The 25,226-nt window shown below is 39.4% G+C and overlaps 1 protein-coding gene and 2 non-coding genes across 18 annotated transcripts in view; 1 reads left to right on the top strand and 2 right to left on the bottom strand.

Moving 5' to 3' along the window:
* Positions 1 to 25,226, bottom strand: part of LOC105480002 (abl interactor 1) — a 116,071-nt gene that overhangs the window by 27,799 nt on the left and 63,046 nt on the right. For all 16 annotated transcript variants that reach the window (XM_011738401.2, XM_011738402.3, XM_011738403.3 and 13 more), the window contains exon 3: positions 896 to 1,072. In XM_011738401.2, the coding sequence (XP_011736703.1) occupies positions 896 to 1,072 (177 nt within the window). The remainder of the gene's footprint in view (positions 1 to 895; positions 1,073 to 25,226) is intronic.
* Positions 12,860 to 13,006, top strand: LOC112426404 (small nucleolar RNA SNORA57). Its single transcript, XR_003017704.1, has one exon. It is a non-coding gene; the product is annotated as a small nucleolar RNA SNORA57 (small nucleolar RNA).
* Positions 14,393 to 14,499, bottom strand: LOC112426392 (U6 spliceosomal RNA). The gene has a single exon (XR_003017693.2). It is a non-coding gene; the product is annotated as a U6 spliceosomal RNA (small nuclear RNA).

Raw genomic sequence — 25,226 nt, 5'->3', positions numbered from 1 at the left:
GAGAGAAATAGAATAAAGGTTAATGCTTTCAGCTATACTCTTCTCTCAACCAGGAACCCCAAAAAATCCAGAATGTAACAGATCTAGCAACAGCACCAGTCAGATCAATCAGCTAGGACAAGCTTCAAGATTCTAGCTGACTCCTTAATAACTTAAAAAATAATCTGAAGACCAGAATCCAAATCAAACAGTCCTCTTAGAAAGGAACTTCCAAATTTCAAAGGAATAGTTTATCCTGAGCAGAGACAGCGAAAGAATTTAGGTCATTCCAAATGCTTGCAAAATGACCCATAAATACCAAAAAGCTGACACACTACAGGTATCCTTCAAGATCAGCTAATTTTCCATGCTTAGAAATGAACACAGGCAACACATCATCTCTCTCCTGAAAATCTGTGGGGTTTTTTTTTGCGGGGGGGGGAGGGTGGGGGGTTAAGACAAAATTACATACAATTTTCATTTTTTAATAAGTTGCTGGCATTACATATACACACAGGTATACAAATATATATACATATTTAGAAATGAAATGATTAAAGTATTTATAAATTATTTTCTAAAGTAATTTTGAAAAGCATGTAGATTTTTATTTTTAAATATTCAGTGGAGAAAGAAAGACATGGAATTCACAACACAAATGGATAATATTTATTTGTCTAGGATTTATGGTTTAATAACCATTTCAAATTTCAATACCACTTTTAGTATAGCCTATTCCACTGATAAAATTACACCCCAACCTTAGTAAAAATGCATATTAAAAATTGTATGAAAATTATAATACTAGTTGCTAAAGAGAATCTATTAATTACAATTATCTTTATCACAATATTTCCTATCCAAAATATTTACTGGATATGCAAATTAGTTTGTTTATGTAATATAAAATGCTTACCTTGACACCATGGCCCACATCATCCAGAACTGTGTAATCGATGGGTTTCCGAATATACCTTACAGGGCGCTCCATATTTGCAGGTGCTATTATTTTGTGAGTTCTTGACGTATTCTTATTTGTTGTCAAAATACCAATCTCTCTTCGAGCCACTTTCTCTTTATGAATATCCACAGTCTATATTTTAAATTTGAACAAAACAAGAAAATATTATTTGGCATAATATATTTGCTATCCATATACATTGGACCATATTTAGGATGGACCACAGGACTGTACACCACATGTCTATTTTCCAGTGAATACTATTAAATTATACTAGGCTAAAAGCAGAGAATGTTTAGTGGTGGTTTAAAGCACCAACTAATGTAATGGATTTGATTTTAAAACAATTCTCTGGAAAGCAGTTTTCTTTCCTAACAATTTGGTATGTGGGCCGGGCATGGTAGCTCACGCCTGTAATATCAGCACTTTAGACCAAAGCAGGGGGACTGCTTGAGTTCAGGAGTTCAAGACCAGTCTGGGCAACATGGCAAAACCCTGTCTCTACAAAAAGTACAAAACAGCCAGGCATGGTGGCATGCACCTGTGGTCCCAGCTACTGGGGACGTGAAGTGAGAGGATCGCTTCAACCTGGGAGGTGAAGGCTGCAGTGAGCTGTGATTGTGCCACTGCACTCCAGCCTGGGCAACAGAGGGAGACCCTGTCTCAAAAAAAGAAAGAGAGATTTGGTATGTGCAGAAAGGGAAAGTTGTCCTGGTATGAGTAGCTGACACTTTATTTATTCAGTGTGATGCAGAATCCCCCCCATACACACCCCAAAAAAAGTAATTACAACACAATGAGGCAAGTGCTATAATGACACATGCACAGTTCATTCAAAATTACTATAAAGGTGCTGAGAACAAGACAACTAACTAGGTTGAAAAGGTTCATTTAAAGGCTTTAAGAGTACGTAGGTTTCAAAGGATAAACAGGAGTCAAGAATTGGATATGAAAAATATTAAAGGCAGAGAGAATAACATCCTGCAGAAAAAGGTTTAAGAGAGAAAAATGGTAAGAGCAGATACACACTGTCAGCAAGCAGCCTAGACACCTGTTTGGCACAGCCTACCTAGGACTGGCCTACAAGGTTTTTAAAAAAATTTTTTTAATTTAGCTGCCAACTTAAAACTGGACAGTAGCCAGCACATGAGAAATAATTATACAACTGCTCAACAACTTAAAATCCAGCTTAATAAGGAAGTGATGACAAATTTAAATTGAGTGGCATGATCACCTCTGTATTTTAAGAAGATCCCAGTAGCAGAGGTATTGAAGATAGAAAGAACAAGACTACAGAGAGTAAAACCAACTAAGGGGCAATTATGGTAGTCTAGGTGGACGAGGCCAGGATAGGAACTGAAGCAGGAAAAAGGGGGGGGAGGGGAAGGTACTCCCAGGGAAAAGAACAGTTCAATGTTATGCTTGAATCAAATCTGTCACAATTCTGTCTTATTTTATCAGAACTTTTTAATTGAGAAAGAACTTCTAATCAAAAATGCTATCCCAATTCCAAACCAAGATAGATAGAGACACCTCTCCATGAGTATCTATCATTTGTGTACACCTTGTGAGAAGATGCACTAACTCCCTTCGTTCTGGATGTTTATAGAGTAAACAGCCCTAGAAAATAAAGCATCTCCTTAGAAAGCAAAGGCAGAATTGTTTACTGTCCAATATAATAAAGCTAATGTAACCCTCCAGAAGAAAGGTTTTTTGCCCATTATAAAAGATGTGGTCCCCTAAATTGAGAGTACTTTTTCTCTAATGCACACAACTGTGTATGCAAAGGCATCACTTGGCTCTTTGCAGTATCCTGGGGAAACTGGGGCTGTTTTCTAGCACAAATGCTGACACTCTGGCTACTACTATTGCCATGAGTAATGATGTCCTTTGTTTCTGATCCAGGAGTCTCATGTCTTCCAAAAGAATCCATGAAACTGTGGTAGGCTAACTCATCAGTTAACAAGGATAAATCTCGGGACCGTCACAATTTTCAATTGTTCTGGCAATGAAAATAGAATGCTGATGGGGACAAAGCTTTCTAGAAATGGAAGGAAAGACCAGTTAGCAGAAACTGAGAAAAGTCCACGAGAATCATTAATGAACATGTTGTCCATATTGTATGGTCAACCAGGCAATGAATGATCCTCCACTTTACTGCCTGTTAATGAGGCTAAAATGAAGTTTCAGGATAAGTACCAGGAAGTAGACAGATTCAAAGACAACAGCCTGAATGATGCCCTGGTTACTGTCAACACTTCTGCGGATGGGAGGACTTCCTTATCAAGCTGACAGTCAGCCTCAGCAGGTGTGCCTCGTGAAATCTTCCAGACTAAGATTTGTCAGGAAGAGGGAGACGGGGGCACATAAGGTTCTGTTTCCTTTGGACAACAGTTACAGAGACATGCATCTACACTGAGTTTGAAAGTAAGAAAATTTGCAACCATTGTTGGCAGAGCCAAACAAATCTTTAGAACTTTGGCTAGTTTGCTTGGAAGATGAGGAACATGTAGTTACATTGTTCAGGCATGTAATGCTTGTTAAAGAAGAATGGCATTTTGCTGGCTATCTTAGTGCTCAGCTCCTACTGCAGTCTACCTTGCCAACATTCAATCCTTTCAAGATGACTACGAAGGGCCTCAGCATTTTCTGGTGGTACAACCTGTCCACTACAAGGAAACTTTGACACTCTTGGGGAAATTTCCCTAAGACAAACTCCCTTGGAGACCAACCAGTCTACAGACTCCTACTGTACTAGATTGGGTTTAAAATGAGGATCAAGGTGATTCACTGGAGAATCAGAAACTAGCTCAAAGAATCTAGATAATTCTTGCTGTCAGTCCTGCAGCCTTAGAAAACTCCAGTAGCCCTAGTATTGAAATCAAGCAAGAATTTAAGAGATCTTATCTTGACATTATCTTAACAATGGAGCAGCAAAGAGCCTATATTAAGGTGAACTTCTAAAAAATGATGCCATTGTGCAGTTCAAGCCCGTCAGCCAAAGGGTACAAAACCCATTTCCCCCACCAGAAAGTGACAAAACTGTAGCTGTTCGATCAATGTGTTCCCAAACAGAAATGGATACCGTCCATAATGATGACCTTTTTTGTGTGTGTAAGACAACATCTTGCTCTGTCACCCAGGCTGGAGGGCAGTGGAACAATCACGGCTCACTGCAATCTTCAAATTCTTTCACTCAAGCAATCCTCTGACCTCAGCCTCCTGAGCAGCTGGGACAACAGGTGCATCCCACCATGCCAGGCTAATTTCTTTAATATAATTTTTAGTAGAGACGAGGTCTTGCAATGTTGCCCAGGCTGGTCTCCAACTCCTGGGCTCAAGCAATAATGATCTTGCACAGAATACAGGGTTTTGGTTGAACCAAAATTACCTCAGGTTTATTTTACTGATCAGCACACAGCTATAGCACCACTCAAAACTGAAAGTAAATGTCTCTTGTTCACTGGTACAAAGCTACTCTCTCCCAGCCTCCCTCATCCCTCAACCTCAGCTGCTTTACAAAGAAAGATGATTAGGAGTGGGGCCAAGTTCTCCAAGTTCCCAAAGGAGACTGAAGATCACACACACCTGGGTAGGCTACATAACTTTGGGGAGAGCACAGATTCAACATTTTACGGTTCTGTTGGATACAGGAGCCCAAGGCACCTTCATACCCATCCTGCAGAAGAATAAGTTACAAGCTTCCAATACTGAGGTCTGGGTAGGGTTCAAAGTAGGGAAGGGATGCTACTGTGACCTTTTGGGTGGGGCTCTTTGGACCATTCACTGTACTGTTTGTGGCTTCCACTGCTGAGTGTCTAGTGGTATTGATATTTTACATGCTGAACTGTGAGTGATCATAAGCTCCAGGGAGATCATGCTCACTGTCAAGAGCCCATGTAGAAAGGCATTAGTAAGTCTGGGGCCCCACATTCCTTATGACCTGTTTGAGTACAAGTCTGTGCATACATGACTTTTCTGAGTAGACCCTCTGGCAAGAGGAACAACCTCTTCTGGAGGTGACTCGTGGGTTTGGATTCAATGCCTCCCTGACATAGCTACTAGGTATGCCTCTTTTGAAAGGAGAGCGAGTCAACTCAAATGCAATGACTAGCAAAGTGGGAAAGGCCCAACAAGCCTCTCTCATCACATGAACTGATAATATTCAAGAATGTAGCCAGTCTGGCCCCTAGGGCATCTCAGCTTTACGTGAAAAAGTAGCAGCTTCTCCCTTTGAGAACATCTGATCTTGCATTCTGCCACCTAAACCAAATCTGCTAGCTCAGTGAGGCCCTTGATTCACAAAGGTTCCATAAATGCCTGGGCCTGTTTCACTGATTATTCAACTAAGCTGAGACCCTGTGGTGCCTAGTGGGCTTTAAACTCCAGTGCCCACAATATAGAACTGAAAATGGGTGTGGTTGCTTTGTTCCACCAGCAAAACTCAAGGACATTCTCACAGATCTAGCCAATATTCCCCTTGAAAACCTTGTTATATTTTTACTGACTATCAGGCTATTACCAACAGCCTAGCTATTTAGTCAGTCACTTGGAAAACTACAGAATGACATATTTAAGACTGTCCATAAACCATGGAGATCAATTGTAATTGCTGATCAAACCATCTGGGTCATTAATACAGATGTTTACGGTAAGAGTCCATTGTCTGATTAGACCAATTATAATCAAGCTACTGATCAAACTGCACTGTCAAGGCTGCTACCACTGCTGCTGGATCCATCATCATACAAGACACAGCAACACATCTATCATCATAGAGTGGATACAAAGTAAAAGACTCTATGTTCCTGATGCAGAGGCTGCCACCTCATCCCAGACTTGTGAGTCCTGGAAAAGGACTCATTTGTCTCATGGTGAGAGGAACCACATCACATGCTAATGGCAGATTGGTTGCATCAGACCTTTGACAACCTATTTCAGGCTATCAGTGGTGTCTCACTGTTGATGACACTTTTCCAGGGTCTGATACTGCTATTCCACTTCAATCAGCTGACTCCAGCCATACTATTGCAGTCCTTGACACTAATCTGTGTCCTATTTTCACTTTCCACATCATTTGCAATCTGACAATAGGTACACTTTTTATCACAAAAGTCACTCAACAATGAGCTGTTAGTCAAGGTATCTGATACTCTACCATCCACAAGCATCTTATATTGCTTAGTGCTGCAACAGCCTTATCAGAAATCATCTCGAAAAACTCAACAACAACAAAAATAAACCCGACTCAAAAATGGACAAAAGACTTGAACAGACATTTCTCCAAAGAAGACAGGCAAACAGAAGCTGGGCATGGTGGCTCATGCCTGCAATCTCAACACTTTGGGAGGCCTAGGCGGGCGGATCACAAGGTCAGGAGATGGAGACCATCTTGGCCAACATGGTGAAACCCTGTCTCTACCAAAAATACAAAAATTAGCTGGGCATGGTGGAATGTACCTGTAGTCCCAGCTACTCAGGAGGCTGAGGCAGGAGAATCGCTTGAACCATGGAGTCAGAGGTTGCAGTGAGCCGAGATTATGCCACTGCACTCCAGCCTGGCGACAGAGTGAGACTTCATCTCAAAAAAAAAAAAAAGAAGACAGGCAAATGGCCAATAAGCACATGAAACGACATTCAATATCACTCATCATGAGGGCAATGCAAATCAAAACCACAATGTGACACAACCTCACAACCACAATGATGGTTACAATCAAAAAATCAAGATGTGGAGAAACGGGAGCCCTTGTGCACTTGCAGTCACTGTGAAACACAGTATAGTGAGATTCCTCACAAAATTAAAAACAGAATTAGCACACAACCCAGCAATTCCAATTATAGGTATATTCCTAAAAGAACTGAAAGCAGGGTCACCTAGCAGCTTTATTCACAACAGCCAACTATCCATCAACAGATCAATGGATGCACAAAATGTGATATATACATACTATAGAATAGTATTTAGACTTAACAATGAAGGTACTTTTGATACAAGCTACAATATGGATGAACCTTGAGGACATTATGCTGAGTGAAATATGCCAGTCACAAAAAGACATATATTGTATGATTCCATTTATATGAGGTAACTAGAGTAGTCAAATTCATAAAAACAGAAAGTGGAGATAGTGGTTGCCTGGGGGAGGAAAGCTCAATAGACACTTGTTTAATGGGCATAGGGTTTAATTTCTACAAGATAAAAAGAGTCCTAGAGATTATTAGTTGCTCAGCATTGTAACTGTACTTAACACTACTGAACAGTACACTTAAAATGGTTAAGATGGTAATCATATATGCATTTTGCCACAATTTTTAAAAAAATTTTAACCATCTCAAAAGATTTCTGAGTATACCTCTGTCACCTCTTCCTGGTCTATACAGGAGTACAGCAGTTTGGTCGCTAAATGTGGCTGTCTCCAGGAAGAGAACAGCTCCTGGCCAATTGGGATTCCACCCTGACCATTTCTAAGCATGATGCTTCTTTCTTTCCTCTAATGGAAATCCCAGGCTAGCTTGATTGGTCTACTCTCTGGGTGGCAATCCAGTCAAAAGGAGGTCTTTGGTATAAACTTAATTCAGGTTCAGCCACCTGGAATTGACAATCTGGATTTTCTTGCTGGATTTCCTTGGTCTTAAATAATAATGACCACTTAGTTAAGTATACTGCTTCCCCTAGGGTGGCTCATGTGGACTAAAGGAGGAGACATAAAAGGGTCGCTGTAAGTTTAATAAAAAGGACCTTTGTCGCTCTCGCACCTGGCCCTTCCAGACAAAAGGTCTGGGTTTGAGTCAGAGATGACTGGAAAAAAGGTAAAGCTAGCTACTGGAATGGGACACACTGATTTTGTGGCAGTCGAAGGGGTACAACAACCCTGTCTGGCACCTGTGGGGAAACACCTTAGATGTTGGGAAGGAAAAGGAGGGACATTAGTGATCTGTCTTTTAGAATCATCCCTCACAAAGGACATTTCTCTGCAAATGCGCAAAACCTCAAATTTAACTGACTACTGGGTCTGCCCCTACCCCGCCACACAGCTTTGATCACTACTCAATCATCATTCTCCTTAACCACACAGTCTCTCGGAAGCAGCAGAAGATGGTCCAAGCTCCCAAATCTCCCACATGAAACACCTGTCCATAACTTCAGGCATCTTTTCAAGGCACAGTCATTTCAAGGGACAGATGAATGCCATCAAGTTGGTGGCACAGATAATAAATAGGACAGATTGGACTGACTGCCTTCAGGCAGTCTCTCCACAAACAAGTACTAGAGAAGTATTCATACTGAACTCGGAACCCTAAGGCTTACCAGCCATCAGGGAGGCCACATTGGAGAAACTATCAGCCTGTGCCCTCTGACTTAAAAGTAGGTCCCACATAACTGGGAGGTGGGGGTGGGGGAGCGTGTCGGAGGGGCAGAAGTAGGACAATATAAACAACACATTCTTTATAGGCACACAGTCCTTGGGAGTGTTTCTTGTTTGGAAGTCAGGCATTGCCTCCCTTCAGAAAATGTGATGACTTGCACACCAAGGGAATAATCGCTATAATGGGAGTCATCCAATTAGAAAAGTTTGTTTGAAATTTGTTCTGGACTTGAGCTAAAGCAATCGACGACATCACCTTGGGCCTAGAGGCATTCAGGACAGTCTCAAATCACTAACCAGGATTGTTACAGATAAAAGAATAGCCCTACACTACCTCTTTGTAGACCAAGGCCAAATCTGTGCTATATATTCTGCAGTAACTAGATTAATGCCTTGGGCCAAGAGTAAAGTCAGAGCAGAAACAAAGAGAAAGCCACCACCTGGCTCTCTTAGATAGACCCTAAAGGTTTATTGCATTTGTTATGTTGGCTGGGTCTCGGACCCTGGGGAGCATAATTGAAGTCAATATTGCAGTCTGGCCTCATCCTGCTATCCTGTTGATAGTAACTTTAATGAAATGTGTTATAAGAAAAACTGAATGGATCTGGTCCCAGGCTCTGTCAGTGAGACTAATCAGAGTGACCAGTGAAGTTGTATAATCATGGGAAGGAAATCTTACCAGAAGCCAAGAAGGTATAGAAATGAAGGTAGAATACTGTTGGAAAGCAATTATACTTGAGTCTTTCATGTTTCTGTACCTGTCGTGAGTAGAGGGACTGATTCCTTTTATTCCATACCAACTTGTTACATATGTTTGTATTATATAAGGAATGGTCTTCAGGGATCAAGAAACAGCGTCTCCCTCAGGAGCAAAAGGCAGGTTTGTTTGCTGTCTAGTACAATAAAGATGTCATTTCCAGCGGGCATGGTGGCTCACGCCTGTAATCCCAGCACTTTGGGAAGCGAGTGAGGCAGATCACCTGAGGTCAGGAATTCAAGACCAGCCTGGTCAACACGGTGAAATTCTGTCTCTACTAGAAATACAAAAATTAGGCGGGCACGGTGGCGCACACCTGTAGTCTCAACTACTTGCGGGGGTGCTGAGGCATGAGAACAGCTTGAACCTGGGAGGTGGAGGAAGTGAACCAAGTGCAGTGCAACAAGTGCAGTGAACGAAGTGCAGTGAACCAAGATCATGCCACTGCACTCCAGCCTGAGGGACAGAGTAAGACTCTGTCTGGGAAAAAAAAAATTGTCATCTCCCTCCAGGGTGAATGAAGGTCAGGTAGGCTTACAACTTACTACCTATTACCAAAGTTTGGGTTCCCTAAACTGGTAGTCCCTCTCCTGTAACAGACTGCAGTGCATTACAGAAAAGGCATCACCACATGCATCACTCGGCCCCTTTCACCTTCCTCTATGGAGCAGTGGGTTTGGGAAACTGGCACAAATGCTAACGCTCTGGCTCCCGTTATTCTCATCAGTAATAAAGTCCTGTGTCTCTGGTCCAGAAGTCTTCTGTCTTCTACCAGCATCTACAAAAGACGTTAGCTTGCATGGAGGGCAAAATCTGACTCTTAACAGTTCTTGAAAAAACTGTTTTTATAGTGAAACAATTCACATATTCTGACCACCCCCATCCCCAAGTAATTCTGAGGATTATCTGATACAATCATTGATTCATTGATGTTACAAAATGTAAAGAGCCACATTTTTGTAGAATGCCTCTCTACACTTTTTTTTTTTTTTTTTTTTTTTTGACAGGGTCTTGCTCTGTCGCCCAGACTGGAGTTCAATGGTGCCATCTCGGCTCACTGCGCCCTCTGCCTCCCGGGTTCAAGCGATTCTCATGTCTCATGACTCCCAAGTAGCTGGGACTACAGGCATGTGCCCCCACACCCGGCTTATTTTTGTATATTTTGTAGAGATGGGGTTTCACCATGTTGGCCAGGCTGGTGGCAAACTCCTGACCTCAACTGATTTGCCAGCCTCAGTCTCCTAAAGTGCTGGGATTACAGGCATGAGCCACCATACCCAGCCTCTCCACACATCTTTTAAACTCCTCCCTTTTCTAATAGGTCCAGCACTAGTATAAATTTTAGCTCAATTCTGCTCAACACAGAATTAAGTTGAGGAATCCCTAACTCCATAGAGAGGAAAATACTGAGACTTCATTGGAAGTTGGAAAAGATGGGCCAGTATTTACCTAGGTTTGTTTCTACCTCTCCCAAACACTCATTCTCTCTCTCCTTTGTAAGGTCATCTTACAGTGTCTCCAGGTTCACTTTCCTCTTTAAAACCCCTCAGCAAATTCGTCCACATTCAGGCTTAAATTACTATATATACACACAAACTTCTATTTATTCAAGAACGCTCATCTAAGCTGTAAGTTCATGTATAAAACTGACATTCTCTCAGATATTTGAATGGTACCTTAAAGTGAACATGTTCAAAATCAAACACACAGGCCACTCAATCCTATTTCAATGTTCCTACTTCAATTCTCTATTAGTTTATGTAAGTCAGACATCCAGCATTTACTTCATGTTTAATTTTACTAAATCTTGTCACATTTACCTTTAAATACCAGAAATCTGTTTCTAACACTTTAATCCTACTCAATCTACTACCATCTCTCACCTTGGCTATTGCAACAGCCTTCTAATTGGTCCACTTGTACCCAATCTGGCCTTTATCCAGTCTGCTCTCTATGGTGTAACCATGGAGAGCTTTACAAAAGAAGTAAACTTGAGAAAACAAAATTAAAAATGTGTACATTTCACCTGTTTAAACCCTATTAAAAGAGCATCCCACACGGTCCCCAGTCCTCAAGGGAAAAATTAATTCAAAATGTCTTGTTCTTTCCCTATTTTTCTCAAGCATCATGGAATCCACAACTCTCCTCCTTAAAATCATCCTTTTTTCACCCTTCCTACTTCACTCACACTCTGCAGAATTATTCAGGACACGATTTCAAATTACTTGAAAAATTATACTCTGGTCTACTCCCTCTCCATTCTCTCAATTCTGAATCATAAAAGTCCAAAACACAACACGTCCAGCAAAGCACAACCCTCCATATGGCAGGGTGAGGAAATAAAGCGGGTAGAGAAGAAGGGAACAGGTTTGGAACATTTGTCTAACAACAGCATGCATATGTTCACCAAGCGAGAGTTAGCTTTTTCAGCGAGACTAATTCTTTCTCATACTTGAATTTCCTTACTTTCACACGTTTTTCTTCAACTTTACATAGCAAAAGCAGCAGTCTGACATTAAAAAATAATAATAATAAGCTTTTAGTCTTAATATATGAGAGTCAAAATCAGAGTAACCCCAGTTGAGAAGAATTAGATGGCCCAAGAGATTACCCTATAGCAATCCTTAGACCCACTCGTTTTAAAAAAAAAAAGCACGCAAACTTGAAATTAGAAAATTATGTTTGAATACTAACTCTTTTGCTTACTGGATATAAAATTTTATACAAGTTTTAATTAATTAAAATTTAATTTTGCTTATAATATTTGGCTCTGTGTCCCCACCCAAATCTCATCTTGAATTGTACTCCCATAATTCCCACATGTTGTCGGGGGGACACAGTGGGAGATAATTTGAATCACGGGGTCGGTTTCCCTCATACTGTTCTCATGGTAATGAATAAGTCTCACGAGATCTGATGGTTTCATCAGGGGTTTCCACTCTTGCATCCTTCTCATTTTCTCTTGCTGCTGCATCCTGGCATGATTCTTAGGCCTCCCCAGCCATGTGGAACTGTAAGCCCAATTGAACCTCTTTTTCTTCCCAGTTTCAGGTATATCTTTATCAGCAATGTGAAAACAGACTAATACAGCTTATATAAAATGGGAATAGCATATTAGAAACTATAACATTGCTTGATACAAAAAAGTACTAAAAATTAATAAATCTGAATCTTATTTATCAAACTCTCCAATCTACAACTCTGCAATTAAGATAAAGCATTTCTAAAATATGAATATGAAAACATGAATGTATCACATTATGTATTTGAAATATGATGAATGTGATTTAGGTTCCAATCTCCAGTTTTGCCACTGGCAATACAATTTTGAAGAACTCCTCAAAGCCAGTCTAATAAACATTAAGATACCAGCAGTTTGAAGCCGGGCGCAGTGGCTCACGCCTGTAATTCTAGCACTTTGGGAGGCCGAGGCGGGTGGATCACGGGGTCAGGAGATCAAGACCATCCTGGCTAACACGGTGAAACCCCGTCTCTACTAAAAATACAAAAAATTAGCCAGGAGTGGTGGCGGGCATCTGTAGTCCCAGCTACTCAGAAGGCTGAGACAGGAGAATGGCGTGAACCCCGGGAGGCGGAGCTTGCAGTGAGTCAAGATCACGCCACTGCACTCCAGCCTGGGCAACAGAGCCAGACTCTGTCTCACACACACACACACACACACACACACACACACACACACACACACACACACAAATACCAGCAGTTTGAAAACTCAACTGATTCCAAGGTAAACAAATGCTAAAATTCATGTGGGAAAAAAAAAAAGTGGATCCTCATTTTCTTGACAGGAACTGGGCATGTAGTCCTACTCCCTGTTATGTACAGAGGCAAAGGGAAGAGCTCCGGCCCCCCTTGGCATGTCTTTGGTGCCATGCAGCTTCCTGTCTGACAGTTCTATCCTCAAGCACCAGGACACCAGGGAAAAGGAAAAAGAAAAAAGAAAGTGGATCTCAGAGGTAGGGGTATCAAAAGTACTAACTAGAGAAAAGATAACAACCCAAAGACAAGTTCTCAATAAATGAAGACCATGCTTGATGCATCAGCACCTGAAGGAGAAAAGACAAAATCAAAATAGAATATACATGAAACAAATTTGGAAGTAACCAATAGAATGAACATGTACAGGGGGAATCACCTTTTAAAGCTTGAATACATACACACATTTGAATTACATATGCTTTATATAATTCGAAGCTCACAAAATTCAAGAAGTATAACAAATGATGGTGTTTCCGTTTCCTGGCTAAACATCAAATGACAATAAAAGACATTGTTTAACTACTCCCCTGTTCAGTTTTGAAATTATGCAGTGGTTCACAAAATTTTTAATGTGAGGGAAATCTACACATTTTAAAAGGGATTTTCTGTATTTATTAATATTTTATGTTTTTATTTAACTTTTAAGCTCAGGGGTACATATGTAAGATGTGTTACTTTGTTGCATAGGTAAACATGTGTCATGAGTGTTGTTGTACAGATTATTTCATCACCCAAGTATTAAACCTAGTATCCACTAGGTTTTTCCTGATCCTCTCCCTCTTCCCACCCTTCACCATCTGGTAGGCCCCAGTGTGCACTGTTCCCCTCTATGTGTCCATGTGTTCTCATCATTTAGATCCTACATATAAGTGAGAACATGTAGTATTTGGTTTTCTGCTCCTGCATTAGTTTGCTAAGGATAATGGCCTCCAGTTCCATTCATGTCCCTGCAAAAGACATGATCTCATTATTTTTTGATGGCTGCATAGTATTCCATGGTGTGTATGTACCTCTTTTTCTTTATCCAGTCTATCACTGATGGGACATTTAGATTGATTCCATCTTTGCTACTGTGAATAGTGCTACAGTGAACATACATGTGCATGTGTCTTTATAACAGAACAATTTATATTCCTTTGGGTATATACCCAGTAATGGGATTGCTGGGTCAAATGGTATTTCTGTCTCTAGGTCTTTGAGGATTCACCACACTGTTTTCCACAATGGTTGAACTAATTTACATTCCCACCAACAGTGTAAAAGCGTTCCTTTTTCTCCACGACCTCACCAGCATCTGTTATTTTTTTGACTTTTTAATAATAACCATTCTGACTGGTATGAAATGGAATCTCATTATGGTTTTTATTTGCATTTTTTAATGGTCAGCGATGTTAAATTCTTTTTCATATGATTGTTGGACGCGCACGTATGTCTTCTAAGAAGTGTCTGTTCTCTGTTCATGTCCTTTGCCCACTTTTTAATGGGTTTTTTTTTTTCTTGTAAGTTTAAGTTCCTTATAGAAGCTGGATATTAGACCTTTGTCAGAAAAATGTGAAACACTTCATGAATTTGCATGTCATCCTTGCACAGGAGGCATGCTAATCTTCTCTGTATTGCTCCAATTTTAGTGTACGTGCTGCAGAAGTGACCACTTATGTTGTATTTTTATCACATAAAATGAAATTGTACTGCAATGGGCTGGTAAAAATGACATAGTTATAGTTAGTCCAATACAAAGCAAACAAAGCCTCTGAATTTGGGTAACGCAAGAGGCGTAATCTAGAGCTAATACTGGCTGTGCTCAGTGACTCACACCTATAATCCCAGCCCTTTGGGAGGCCAAGGATAAATGGATCATTTGAGTCCAGGAGTTCGAGACTAGCCTAGGCAACATGGTGAAACCCCGTCTCTACAAAAAATGCAAAAAAATTTGCTGGGCATGGTGGCACACACTTGTAGTCCCAGCTACTCAGGAGTCTGAGGTGAGAGGATCTCCTGAGCCCAAGAGGTTAAGGCTGCAGTGAGCCACAATCACACCACGGCACTACAGCCTGGGTAAGAGTAAGACTCGGTCTCCAAACAAAAAAAAAAAAAATAGAGCAAATACAATACAAGTGGAAAACTCTTTTGGCAGACTCAATATGACAAGCAAAAATCATACCAAGAGTTGTGAGAGAGACGAATGGCAATATGGAACATAAGATAATCAACAGGAATATTCTACAGTAAAAATCACTAGAGCACCCTGAATAAAACCCTAAAAACTCTCTCCCCTATTATATTTTACTTCTAGTTATAAATAAGAAATAAGGAAACAGTGAGATAGGAGTTTGAAAGAAAAACCTGGAAAAAAAATTAAATGGTCTTCAAAACCAGATACAACACACCCCCATCTACTCACAACCACATATACACCCAATCGTCCCCCTTCTATCCCATGTTATCTTGATACCAAGTCTTTCCAAACTGATCTATGGCTTCAATGCATTCCAATAAAAATGCCAACAGAGATTTCCAAGGTTCTAAATTTATATGGGAGGGCAAAGGGGAAGGAATGGCTGAGACATGGTCTAAAAGAAAAATAAGAAGGGAGGGTAACTTGCCTCTTGAGATATTATGAAACCATAGTAAAGAAGATAGTACGGTTCTTACAGGGTTAAATAAATGGACCAATACAACAGAAGAGAGAATTCAGAAAAAAAAAAAATCATGCTTATAAGGAAATTTGGTATCTTACAGTGATAGCACAGAAAGAAAGAATGTATTGTTTGAGTAGAGCAAATATTTTGCCATATAGAAAAAAACACTGAAAATGGATCCCTACCTCAAACCATAGGAGAAAACTAATTCCAGATCCTTTAAATTTAAATGCAAATAAATGGTATATTTATACTTGCAACATTATACATTATATACATTAATGAGAATGAACAAATTACTAATGAATGAACTATGTATATGTAATATGGATAAATCTTAGAAATTATAATGCTGAATAAAAAAAGTAAGCCATGCTAGAGTACATACAGGATGAATCCATTGTTATAAGCCCAAACACAAGCAAAATTAAACAATAATTGTTTAGTGATACACATACATGTGATTTCAAAAAAATGTTAAGTGCAAGGGAATGATAAACATCCCCTTTGTGGTGGGTGAGAAGTATACAGAGAAAAGAAACAGAATTGGTCATTTTCTAGTTTTTAGTTTTAATGATGGATTCAGAGATGTTTGATTTATTATTGCATATGCATAACATATATTACATTTATTCTTTTGAATAAGTATAATTTTTGTCTTTAATTACACACAAATAGCACACAGAAAAGAATGATTAATATTCCTGAAGCAACATCAAAAGACTCCATGAAAGAAACCTCAATTTTGCCAGCCATATCTGGCAGGTAAAAGAGAAAAAAGGAGAGTGGGGAAAAAGGTCAAAATCCAAGCACAGCAGACAGTATAAGCCAGGGAAAAAAGGCATGAAAACACAACACCTTCTCTGAGATTAGAGAAAAGCTAAAATAGCATGAATAAAAGTAAGTTGAACTCTACTCTAATTAAGAGTTAAAGAAAAGATTATGGAAATTAGGAGGCCAATCTTGAAAACTTCTTTTTAAATGGTCAAGCAAGGCTTTTATTAAAATAAGCAGATTGGGAATTGAATAAATAAAATTAATTGTATGGTAAGTAAATGTTCTAAAGGAAACATTAAAATATTCTAAAAGCAATTATATTTAGAGAGGAAAACATCTTCTAAAATGTAGAAATAAAATGATAAACTTCATAAGCAGACAAGATTTTAAAATTATCTTTTAAGATATGATTATTTTAAACTGCTGTATAGAAATAGGTTTTCATTTTGTTCTTTTTTCTCTCCCTAGTCACTCTGGAGGAAATAAAAAGAATACATATGCTTCTTTTAAAGATCTTCCAGAAAAATCCTTCTTAATCACCAAAAGACAGAAAGGCAGGCAGGAAAGAAGTATGACATAGCAACACTACTTAATGTTCCATGGATTTTCTACAATATCATCTCAGAAGGCCTACTATCATCCTCACAACTGCCACTGCTACTACAGGGAGGGCATTATAGGTTTTAAGCAAAGAACCTTGTACATAAGTAAAAACACAATAAATGTTTGCTAAAAAAAATAACTACAGAATGAAAACCGAAATATTTTTGCCCTGAATAGAGAAAGGAGAGGGGTATAAAAAGGGCAGAAGAAGAGAGTCCTGAGACAAGCTGCACAGAGGAAGCCTTCAGCCAAGAAAGAGACAATCTTTGTCTGTTATTGCTTATTTGGACCAGACTCTGGAAATGGCCTTATGCCCAAAATTCTGTGTTACAGATCTTTGTTCAATAAGCTTGAAACAAGGTCCCAATCAACTTCGAAGTTAACTTGATTCAGAATGACCCATATACACACCATAAAATAGATCTATTTAGAAAAGATGAGCTGCAAAATCAGACTCTGGTGGAAAAACAAAAACCACTTGGATCAGAATTATTCTGAAATATTTTAGCCTGGGAAAAACTGAATCTGTTACTAACATTCTGGCCCATGCCTAATTTTTTAGTACTTCCCATGACATTTTTCTGTCTCCTCCTCGCCTGCTTAATTATATAAGATAAACTACAAAATACTCTATGTGGTAATCACATACCCACCTCAAAAAAGAAACCTTTTTGCCTAATTTAGTGATAATCATTTTTTATCCAAACTAGAATCTAAGCTAAATATGAACTTTTAATAGAACATTAGATCACAGTTTATCTTCTAAGCACCAGGTCATGAATTTGTACTTAATTCTTCAACCTACTACTTCTTACCTAACAATTAACATTTGTTTCAATATTTTATGAGTGTCTCTCCCTTCTTAAAAAGATGATATATTTTAAATTCTCCAGCCTGGGCAACATAGTGAGACCCTGTCTCTACAAAAAAAAAAAATTTTTTTTAATTAGCCAGGCAAAGGCCGGGTGCAGTGGTTTACACCCATAATCCCAGCACTTCGGGGGGCCAAAGTGGGTGGATCACTTGAGGTCAGGAGCCCAAGACCAACCTGGCCAACATGGTGAAACCCCATCTCTACCAAAACATATAAAAATTAGCCGGGAGTGACATGGGCGTATGTAATCCCAGCTACTCGGGAGGCTAAGGCAGGAGAATCCCTTGAACCCAGGAGGCAGAGGTTGCAATGAGCCAAGTTCATGCCACTGTACTCCAGCCTGAGCAACTCTGTCTCCAAAATAAATAAAAATAAAAATAACTACATTAGCCAGGCAAGGTGGCTCACACCTGTAGTTCCAGCTACACAAGAGGCAGGAGAATTGCTTAAGCCTAGGAAGTCGAAGATGCAGTAAACAGTGATCATGCCACTGCATTCCAAACTAGGTGACACAACAAGACCGTGTCTCAATAGATGAAAAACAAGTAAAATAAAATTCTCTACATATGTCAGGCAGTATAGTCTAATGACTAAGAGTTGAATTCAGGAACCAAACTGTGTGGATTTAATAGGTAGTTGTACTATTTACCAACTGTGTGAACATGGGTAAGTTACTTAACCATCCTATGCCCTCAGTTTTCTTACCATACAGATGAGATGTAAAAACAAGCAAAAAAACAGTTATCAACTTCACGGTTACTGTAAGGATTAAATGAGGTAATATATAGAATGGATTTTCAACAGTATCTAGCATGTAGAAAAATCAATATACATTAGGTTTTTATTACTATTGTTTCCCAGTCCTTATTCAAGTGTTTAACTGAGTTTACTTGATGATATGAAACCAGAAAAAGCTTATAGCCAATAATAAATACAACTCATCTTAGCAATCTTAGACATTAGAAGTTGTTACTTAGGGCCAGGCCCAGTGGCTCATGCCTGTAATCCCAGCACTTTGGGAGGCCGAAGTAGGTGGACTGCTTGAGGACAGGAGTTCGAGACCAGCCTGGCCAACATGGCGAAATCCTGTCTCTACTAACAATACAAAACTTAGCCAGGCATTGTGGCGCACGCCTGTAATCCCAGCTACTCAGGAGGCTGAGGCACAAGAATCGCCTGTAATCCCAGCTATTCGGGAAGCAGAGGTTGCAGTTAGCTGAGATTGTACCACTGCACTCCAGCCTGGGCAATAGAATGAGAATCTGTCCCCACAGAGGCCGGGCAAGGTGGCTCATGCCTGTAATCCCAGCACTTTGGGAGGCTGAGGCTGGCAGATTATGAAGTCAGGAGATCAAGACTATCCTGGCTAACGTGGTGAAACCCCGTCTCTACTAAAAATACAAAAAATTAGCCAAGTGTGGTGGCGGGCGCCTGTAGTCCCAGCTACTCAGGAGGCTGAGGCAGGAGAATGGCGTGAACCTAGGAGGTGGAGCTTGCAGTGAGCCAAGATTGCGCCACTGCACTCTCGGGCAACAGAGCGAGACTCTGTCTCAAAAAAAAAAAAAAAAAAGAAAGAAAGAAAAAGAAAAAGAAAAAGAAATTGTTACTTAGTCCATTTAAGATACCCCAAGTATACTGCATGCAAAACAAGCAGCACAAATCAATATTATCAAAAAAGAAGATTCAAATCTAAAAACTTCAAAAGGATTTGGATTCACTTAGTAGTAGCCCTTTCTAGGCACCCTTATTTCTTTCTTCATTATAGGAGTATTTTTGGTCCTATAATTCTTCTTTCAAGCAATGACAACATTTGGAGATATTTATACTGAGGGGATATTTAAAAGTATAAGTTGGTACTTCAGTGTAAATTTTGAGGATGGATTTACACTCTGATGTCTCTCCCTCCTGTAACGTCACCAAAATGACTGCCAAAGGATTCATTTATTTATACACACACACACACACATTTTTTAGAGGGATAAGGGACAAGTATTTCCAACAAATCTCTGAATATCAGAAAACAAATCAAGGCAAGGCAGCTAACTCATCCGACTAGAAGCAGAACTTAAAACACCTGCACACAGCAAGGCAATTTGTCCTAAAAGAAACAGTCTCTGGAAGCCAGGTTCTTTAAATGAGGAACCACAATAAGATAGCACTTCATACTCACTAGGATAGTTATAATCAAAAAAATAGAGCCGGGTGCAGTGGCACATGCCTCTAGTAGAAGATACTCAGGAGGCTGATGGAGGAGGATCAACTGAGTCCAGGAGTCTGAAGCCAGCCTGGACAACATAGCAAGGCCCTATTTCAAAAAAATAATACTAGACAAAACAAGTCTGTAAGGATGTGAAGACAAAAGAAGTGTTTCTCTGCAACACTCATACACTGCTGATGGGAATATAAAATGGGACAGCCATTTGGGGAAACAGTCAGCAGTTCCTCAAATAGTTAAACACAGAGTTACCATACGATCCAGCGATTCTACTTCTAGGTATACAACCAGTATAACTGAAAACATATGTCTATGCAAAACTTGTACACAATTGTTCACAGCAGCATTATTCGTAACAGTCAAAAAGTGGAAACAACCCAAATGTCTATCAAATAAAATGATGAACAGATAAAGAAAAGGTAGTCTATCCATACAACAGAATATTATTTGGAAATAAAAAGGAATAAAGTACTAATGCATGCTACAACATGCATGGACCTTGAAAATATCACACTAAGAAGCACAAAGGATCACATATTGCTTGAATCTATTTACATGAAATGCCCATGGTAGGCAAATCTATACAGACAAAAACCAGATGACTAATTGTTAGGACTGGGAGGAGAGGGGATGCTATGATTGGGAGTGATTAGCTGAGGGGTATGGGGTTTCTTTTTGGGGTAATGAAAATGTTCTAAAATTGATTGTGGTAACATATGCATAACTTTGTGAACACAGCAAAAGCTAATGCACTGTATACTTTAAATAGATGAATTACATGATGTTAATTATATTTCAATAGAACTTTCTTTTAAAAGCGAGAAACAACAAAAAGCTGAAGAATTGAGTATCTGTAAATCGAACAATGAAGTTTCCAGTCTTTCCACTCACCGTGTTCTCCCTTAAGAATGTGACTCTCATGAAAGAAATTAGAAGATTCTCCACTGCAGATACAGAATGGCACAAGAGAAAAGACTTCCATACATTGAAATTTGGAGGTGCTCCCATCTTTAAGTATATGACAAAAGCTATCAATTGGTGGTGTGATTCATCCACCAACATGATACGGCCACCAATTGCCAGAGGCTATCAATTGGTGGCCATGTCACACCACCAGTTAATAGACTCTGTCACACACTTGAAGTTTCTACTTAAGCATTTTAGTCTCTTATTCTTAAATATAAACAGAAAGCCAAGAATCACCAGACTATCTGAGGGCAACATTTCATAAAGGAGGAGATCCCAAAACAAAACAGAAAAAAAAACCTGGAAAAAAATAGATTTTGCAGGGAACAGAATAATACTTTAAAAAATAAAAATAAGAGGCTAGGCGTGGTGGCTCACGCTTGTAATCCCAGCACTTTGGAAGACCGAGGCTGGTGGATCACCTGAGGTCAGGAGTTCAAGACCAGCCTGACCAACATGGTGAAACCCCATCTCTACTAAATACAAAAAATTAGCCAGGCGTGGGGGCACATGCCTGTAATCCCAGCTACTTGGGAGGCTGAGGCAGGAGAATCAGTTGAACCTGGGAGGCAGAGGTTGCAGTGAGCCAAGATCGTGCCATTGCACTGCAGCCTGGGCAACAAGAGCAAAATTCCAGCTCAAAAAAATTTTAAAAATTTTTAAAAATAAAAGAAAAGGAACTTAAGTGCAGAATAAAAACTAATCATTAAGTTTCAGTTTATAGAAAAGGAACTAAGGACAAGAAAACCCTTAAAAAGTTAAAAAAAAAAAAAAGAATAAAAACTAACAACAGACTGGAATTTAAAGCTTAGGAAGTCTCCCAAAGAGGTGAAAATTAGGAAGGAAAATAACACTAAAATATTAATACAAAAAGTCTAGCATCTGAATGGAGCACTTAGGAAAAAAAAAGAACAGAGAATACAATGGAAAAGAAATAATCAAAGAATATTATCTTCCAAAAATGCAGTAGCACATCTTCAGATTAAAAAGAGCTCACCAAGTGCCGGCACAATGTATTTTTAAAAGACCAATACCATATGGTGGCTTAGCCCTGTAAATCGCAGCACTTTGGGAAGCCAAGGTGGGAGGATGGCTTAAGGCCAGGGTTTGATACAAGCCTGGGCAACATAGCACGAGCTTTCCTCTATTTGAAAAAAAAAAAAAAAATGCTAAGTGTGGTGGCATGCACCTGTAGTCCTAGTTACTCAGGAGGCTGAGGCAGGACAGATCACTTGAGCCCAGGAGTTCAAGGCTGCAGTGAGCTACAACTGCACCACTGCATTCCAGCCTGGGCAACAGAACAAGAGCCTGTCTGTCAATCAATCAATACAATAAAAATTTAAAAATTAAATAAATGAATGACCAATACCTGCCAAGTACAGTGGTATACACATCCCAGCTACTCAGAAGGCTGGGGCAGGAGAATCACTTGAGCCTGGGAGTTCAAAGCCAGCCTGGGCAACACAGGAAGACCCCATCTCTTTACGGACCTTTTTTTTTTGGTAAAAAAAAAAAAAATGTTAAAGACCATAACCAGTCGGGCACGCATGCCTGTAATCCTAGCACTTTGGAAGGCCGAGGCGAGTGGATCACCTGAGGTCAGGAGTTTGAGACCAGCCTGGCCAACATGGCAAAACCCTGTCTCTACTAAAAATACAAAAATTAGCCAGGCGTGGTAGCACATGTCTGTAATCCCAGCTACTCGGGAGGCTGCGGCACAAGAATTGCTTGAACCCAGGAGGTGGGGATTGCAGTGAGCCGAGATCGCACCACTGCATTCCAGCCTGGGCGACAAAGCGAGACTCCATCTCAAAAAAAAAAACAAAAAAACGCCACACCAAGTTACGTAACTGTGAAATTTCAAAACACCACAGTAAAGACATTCAATATGCCAAAAGTTTCCAGAGAGAAAAAGATAAGAATATACCAAGGATTTGGAATCAGTGACGCATAAGACCTCTCAATGACAATACTGGAAGCTAGAAGAAATGAACTATTTCCTTTAAAATACGTTGACTTCTAAAATACAAAATTTTACTTAACATAGTACTGGAAGTACTAGCAAGAGCCATCAAACAAGAAAAAGAAATAAACAGGCATTTAAATCAGAAAGAAAGTAATAAAATTATCTCTATTTGCAAATGACATGTTCCTAAATGCAGAAAACCCCAAAGATTCCACAGAAAATATAAACACTGCTAGAAGTAATGAATTCAGTGAAGTTAAAGAATACAAAATCAACATACAAAAATCAGTAACATTTCTATATACAATAACCCAGCTGAAAAAGAAATCAAGAAAACAATTCCATTTATGATAGCATAAAAAAAAAAAATACTTAGGAGTAAATTTAACCAAGAAGGTTAAAGGTTTGTAGACTGAAAACTATAATACACTGATGAAAGAAACTGAAGAAGACACAAATAAATGGACAGATATCCCATGTTCATAGACAGGAATAATTAATATTGTTAAAACAGCCATACTACCCAAAGCAATATACAGATTTAACCCAATCCCTATCAAAATTCTAATGGCATCCTCCACAGAAATAGAAAAAAACAATCCTAAAATTCATACAGAGCCACAGAAATCCTAAATAACCAAAGCAATACGGAGAAACTCCAGTCTGGTGACAGAGTGAGACCCAGTCTCAAAAAATAAAATAAAAGAGCTTAAAAGCTTGGGAGGTCGAAGCTGCAATGAGCCATGATTGGTCACTGCACTCCAGCCTGGGTGATGGAGTAAGACTCACTCTCAAAAAATAAAATAAAAGAGCTCAAATACACAGAAATAGAGAATGAAACAGTGGTTACCATTGTTATTTTGGGAGAACAGGAAGGGGAGATGTGGGTCAAAAGATACAAAATAGCAGATATGCAGAATAAGTTTAGAGGTCCAGGTACAACATGAGGACCACAGGTAATAAAACTGTATTATAGTCATGTGTCACATAACATTTTGGTCAACAATGGACCACATATATGTCACACCACATAATAACAATGGTTCCATAAGATTATAATACTGTATTTTTACTGTACCTTTTCTGTTTAGATATGTTTGGATATACAAATACCACTGTGTTCCAATTGCCTACGGTACTGAGTACAGTAACATGCTATACAGGTTTATAGTCTAGGAGCAATAGGCTGTACCATAGGGTCTAGGTATACAATAGGCTGTACTATCTAGGTTTGCGTAAGTACACTCTATGACGTTAACACAACAAAATGGCCTAGGAACACATTTCTCAGAACATTTCCCTGTCATTAAGCAAGGTATGACTGTATTAAAGATTTTCATTAAATAAGTAGATTTTAGGTGCTCTTGTCAATTAACAAAAGTAACTATGTGAAATGACAGATGTGTTTATCTGCTTCCCTATAGTAACTAATTTACTATCTATATGTATTCCATAACACAGCAGTCCCCTTTTTGGCACCAGGGACCGGTTTTGTGGAAGACAATTTTCCACGCACTAGGGGGACGGGAATGGTTTTGGGATTAAACTGTTCTACCTCAGATCATCAGGCATTAGATTCTCATAAGGAGTGTGCAACCTAGATCCCTTGGACATAAGGTTCACAATAGGGTTTGCGCTCCTATGAGAATCTAATGCCGAAGCTAATCTGACAGGAGGCAGTAATGCTCACTCGCCCTCCGCTCACCTCCTGCTGTGCAGCCCAGTTCCTGACAAGCCACGGACTAGTACGGGCCAGTAGCCCAGGGGTTGGGGACCCCTGCCATAACATCATGTTGTAAACCTCAAATATACACAGTAAAATTTATTTTTTTTAAAGTCTAAAGGAAAATAATTTTTAGTCTAAAACTAAGGACAGTATAGCATAGTGATAACAAGTAGATTCTAAAAGCAGACTGCCTGGTTCAAATGATGCCATTTAATAGATGTATTATCCTGAACAAGTTGCATAAGCTCTTTGTGTATCAATTTCTTCATCTGTAAAATGAGGTTGTTATAAGAACGAATTAATTCATAGATGTTCGTTTATATAAAAAGTCTAGTATACAATATGCACTCTCTGAGTGCTCTAGAAAGCACAACTAGGGATAGGAAGGGATTGCACTGAATTCCGCTTGTCATTATAATCCCTTAGGTAGTATGTGATTGGTTTTTAATCACATTCACATATTATCACAGGGAGGAAGGGAGGGAGTTGTAAAATGAAGCCCAAAGATAACAGCTTGGTTCAGAAGATTATCTATATGCCTTTAGCTCAAATGAGATAAGCAGAAACACAGAAAATTTAAAAATGAGGGAGAATTTCAGCAGACAGTCAAGAA

Source organism: Macaca nemestrina, chromosome 9 (assembly GCF_043159975.1).
Source record: "Macaca nemestrina isolate mMacNem1 chromosome 9, mMacNem.hap1, whole genome shotgun sequence".
Classification (NCBI taxonomy): domain Eukaryota; kingdom Metazoa; phylum Chordata; class Mammalia; order Primates; family Cercopithecidae; genus Macaca; species Macaca nemestrina.
This window is presented reverse-complemented; position numbering and strand designations above follow the sequence as displayed.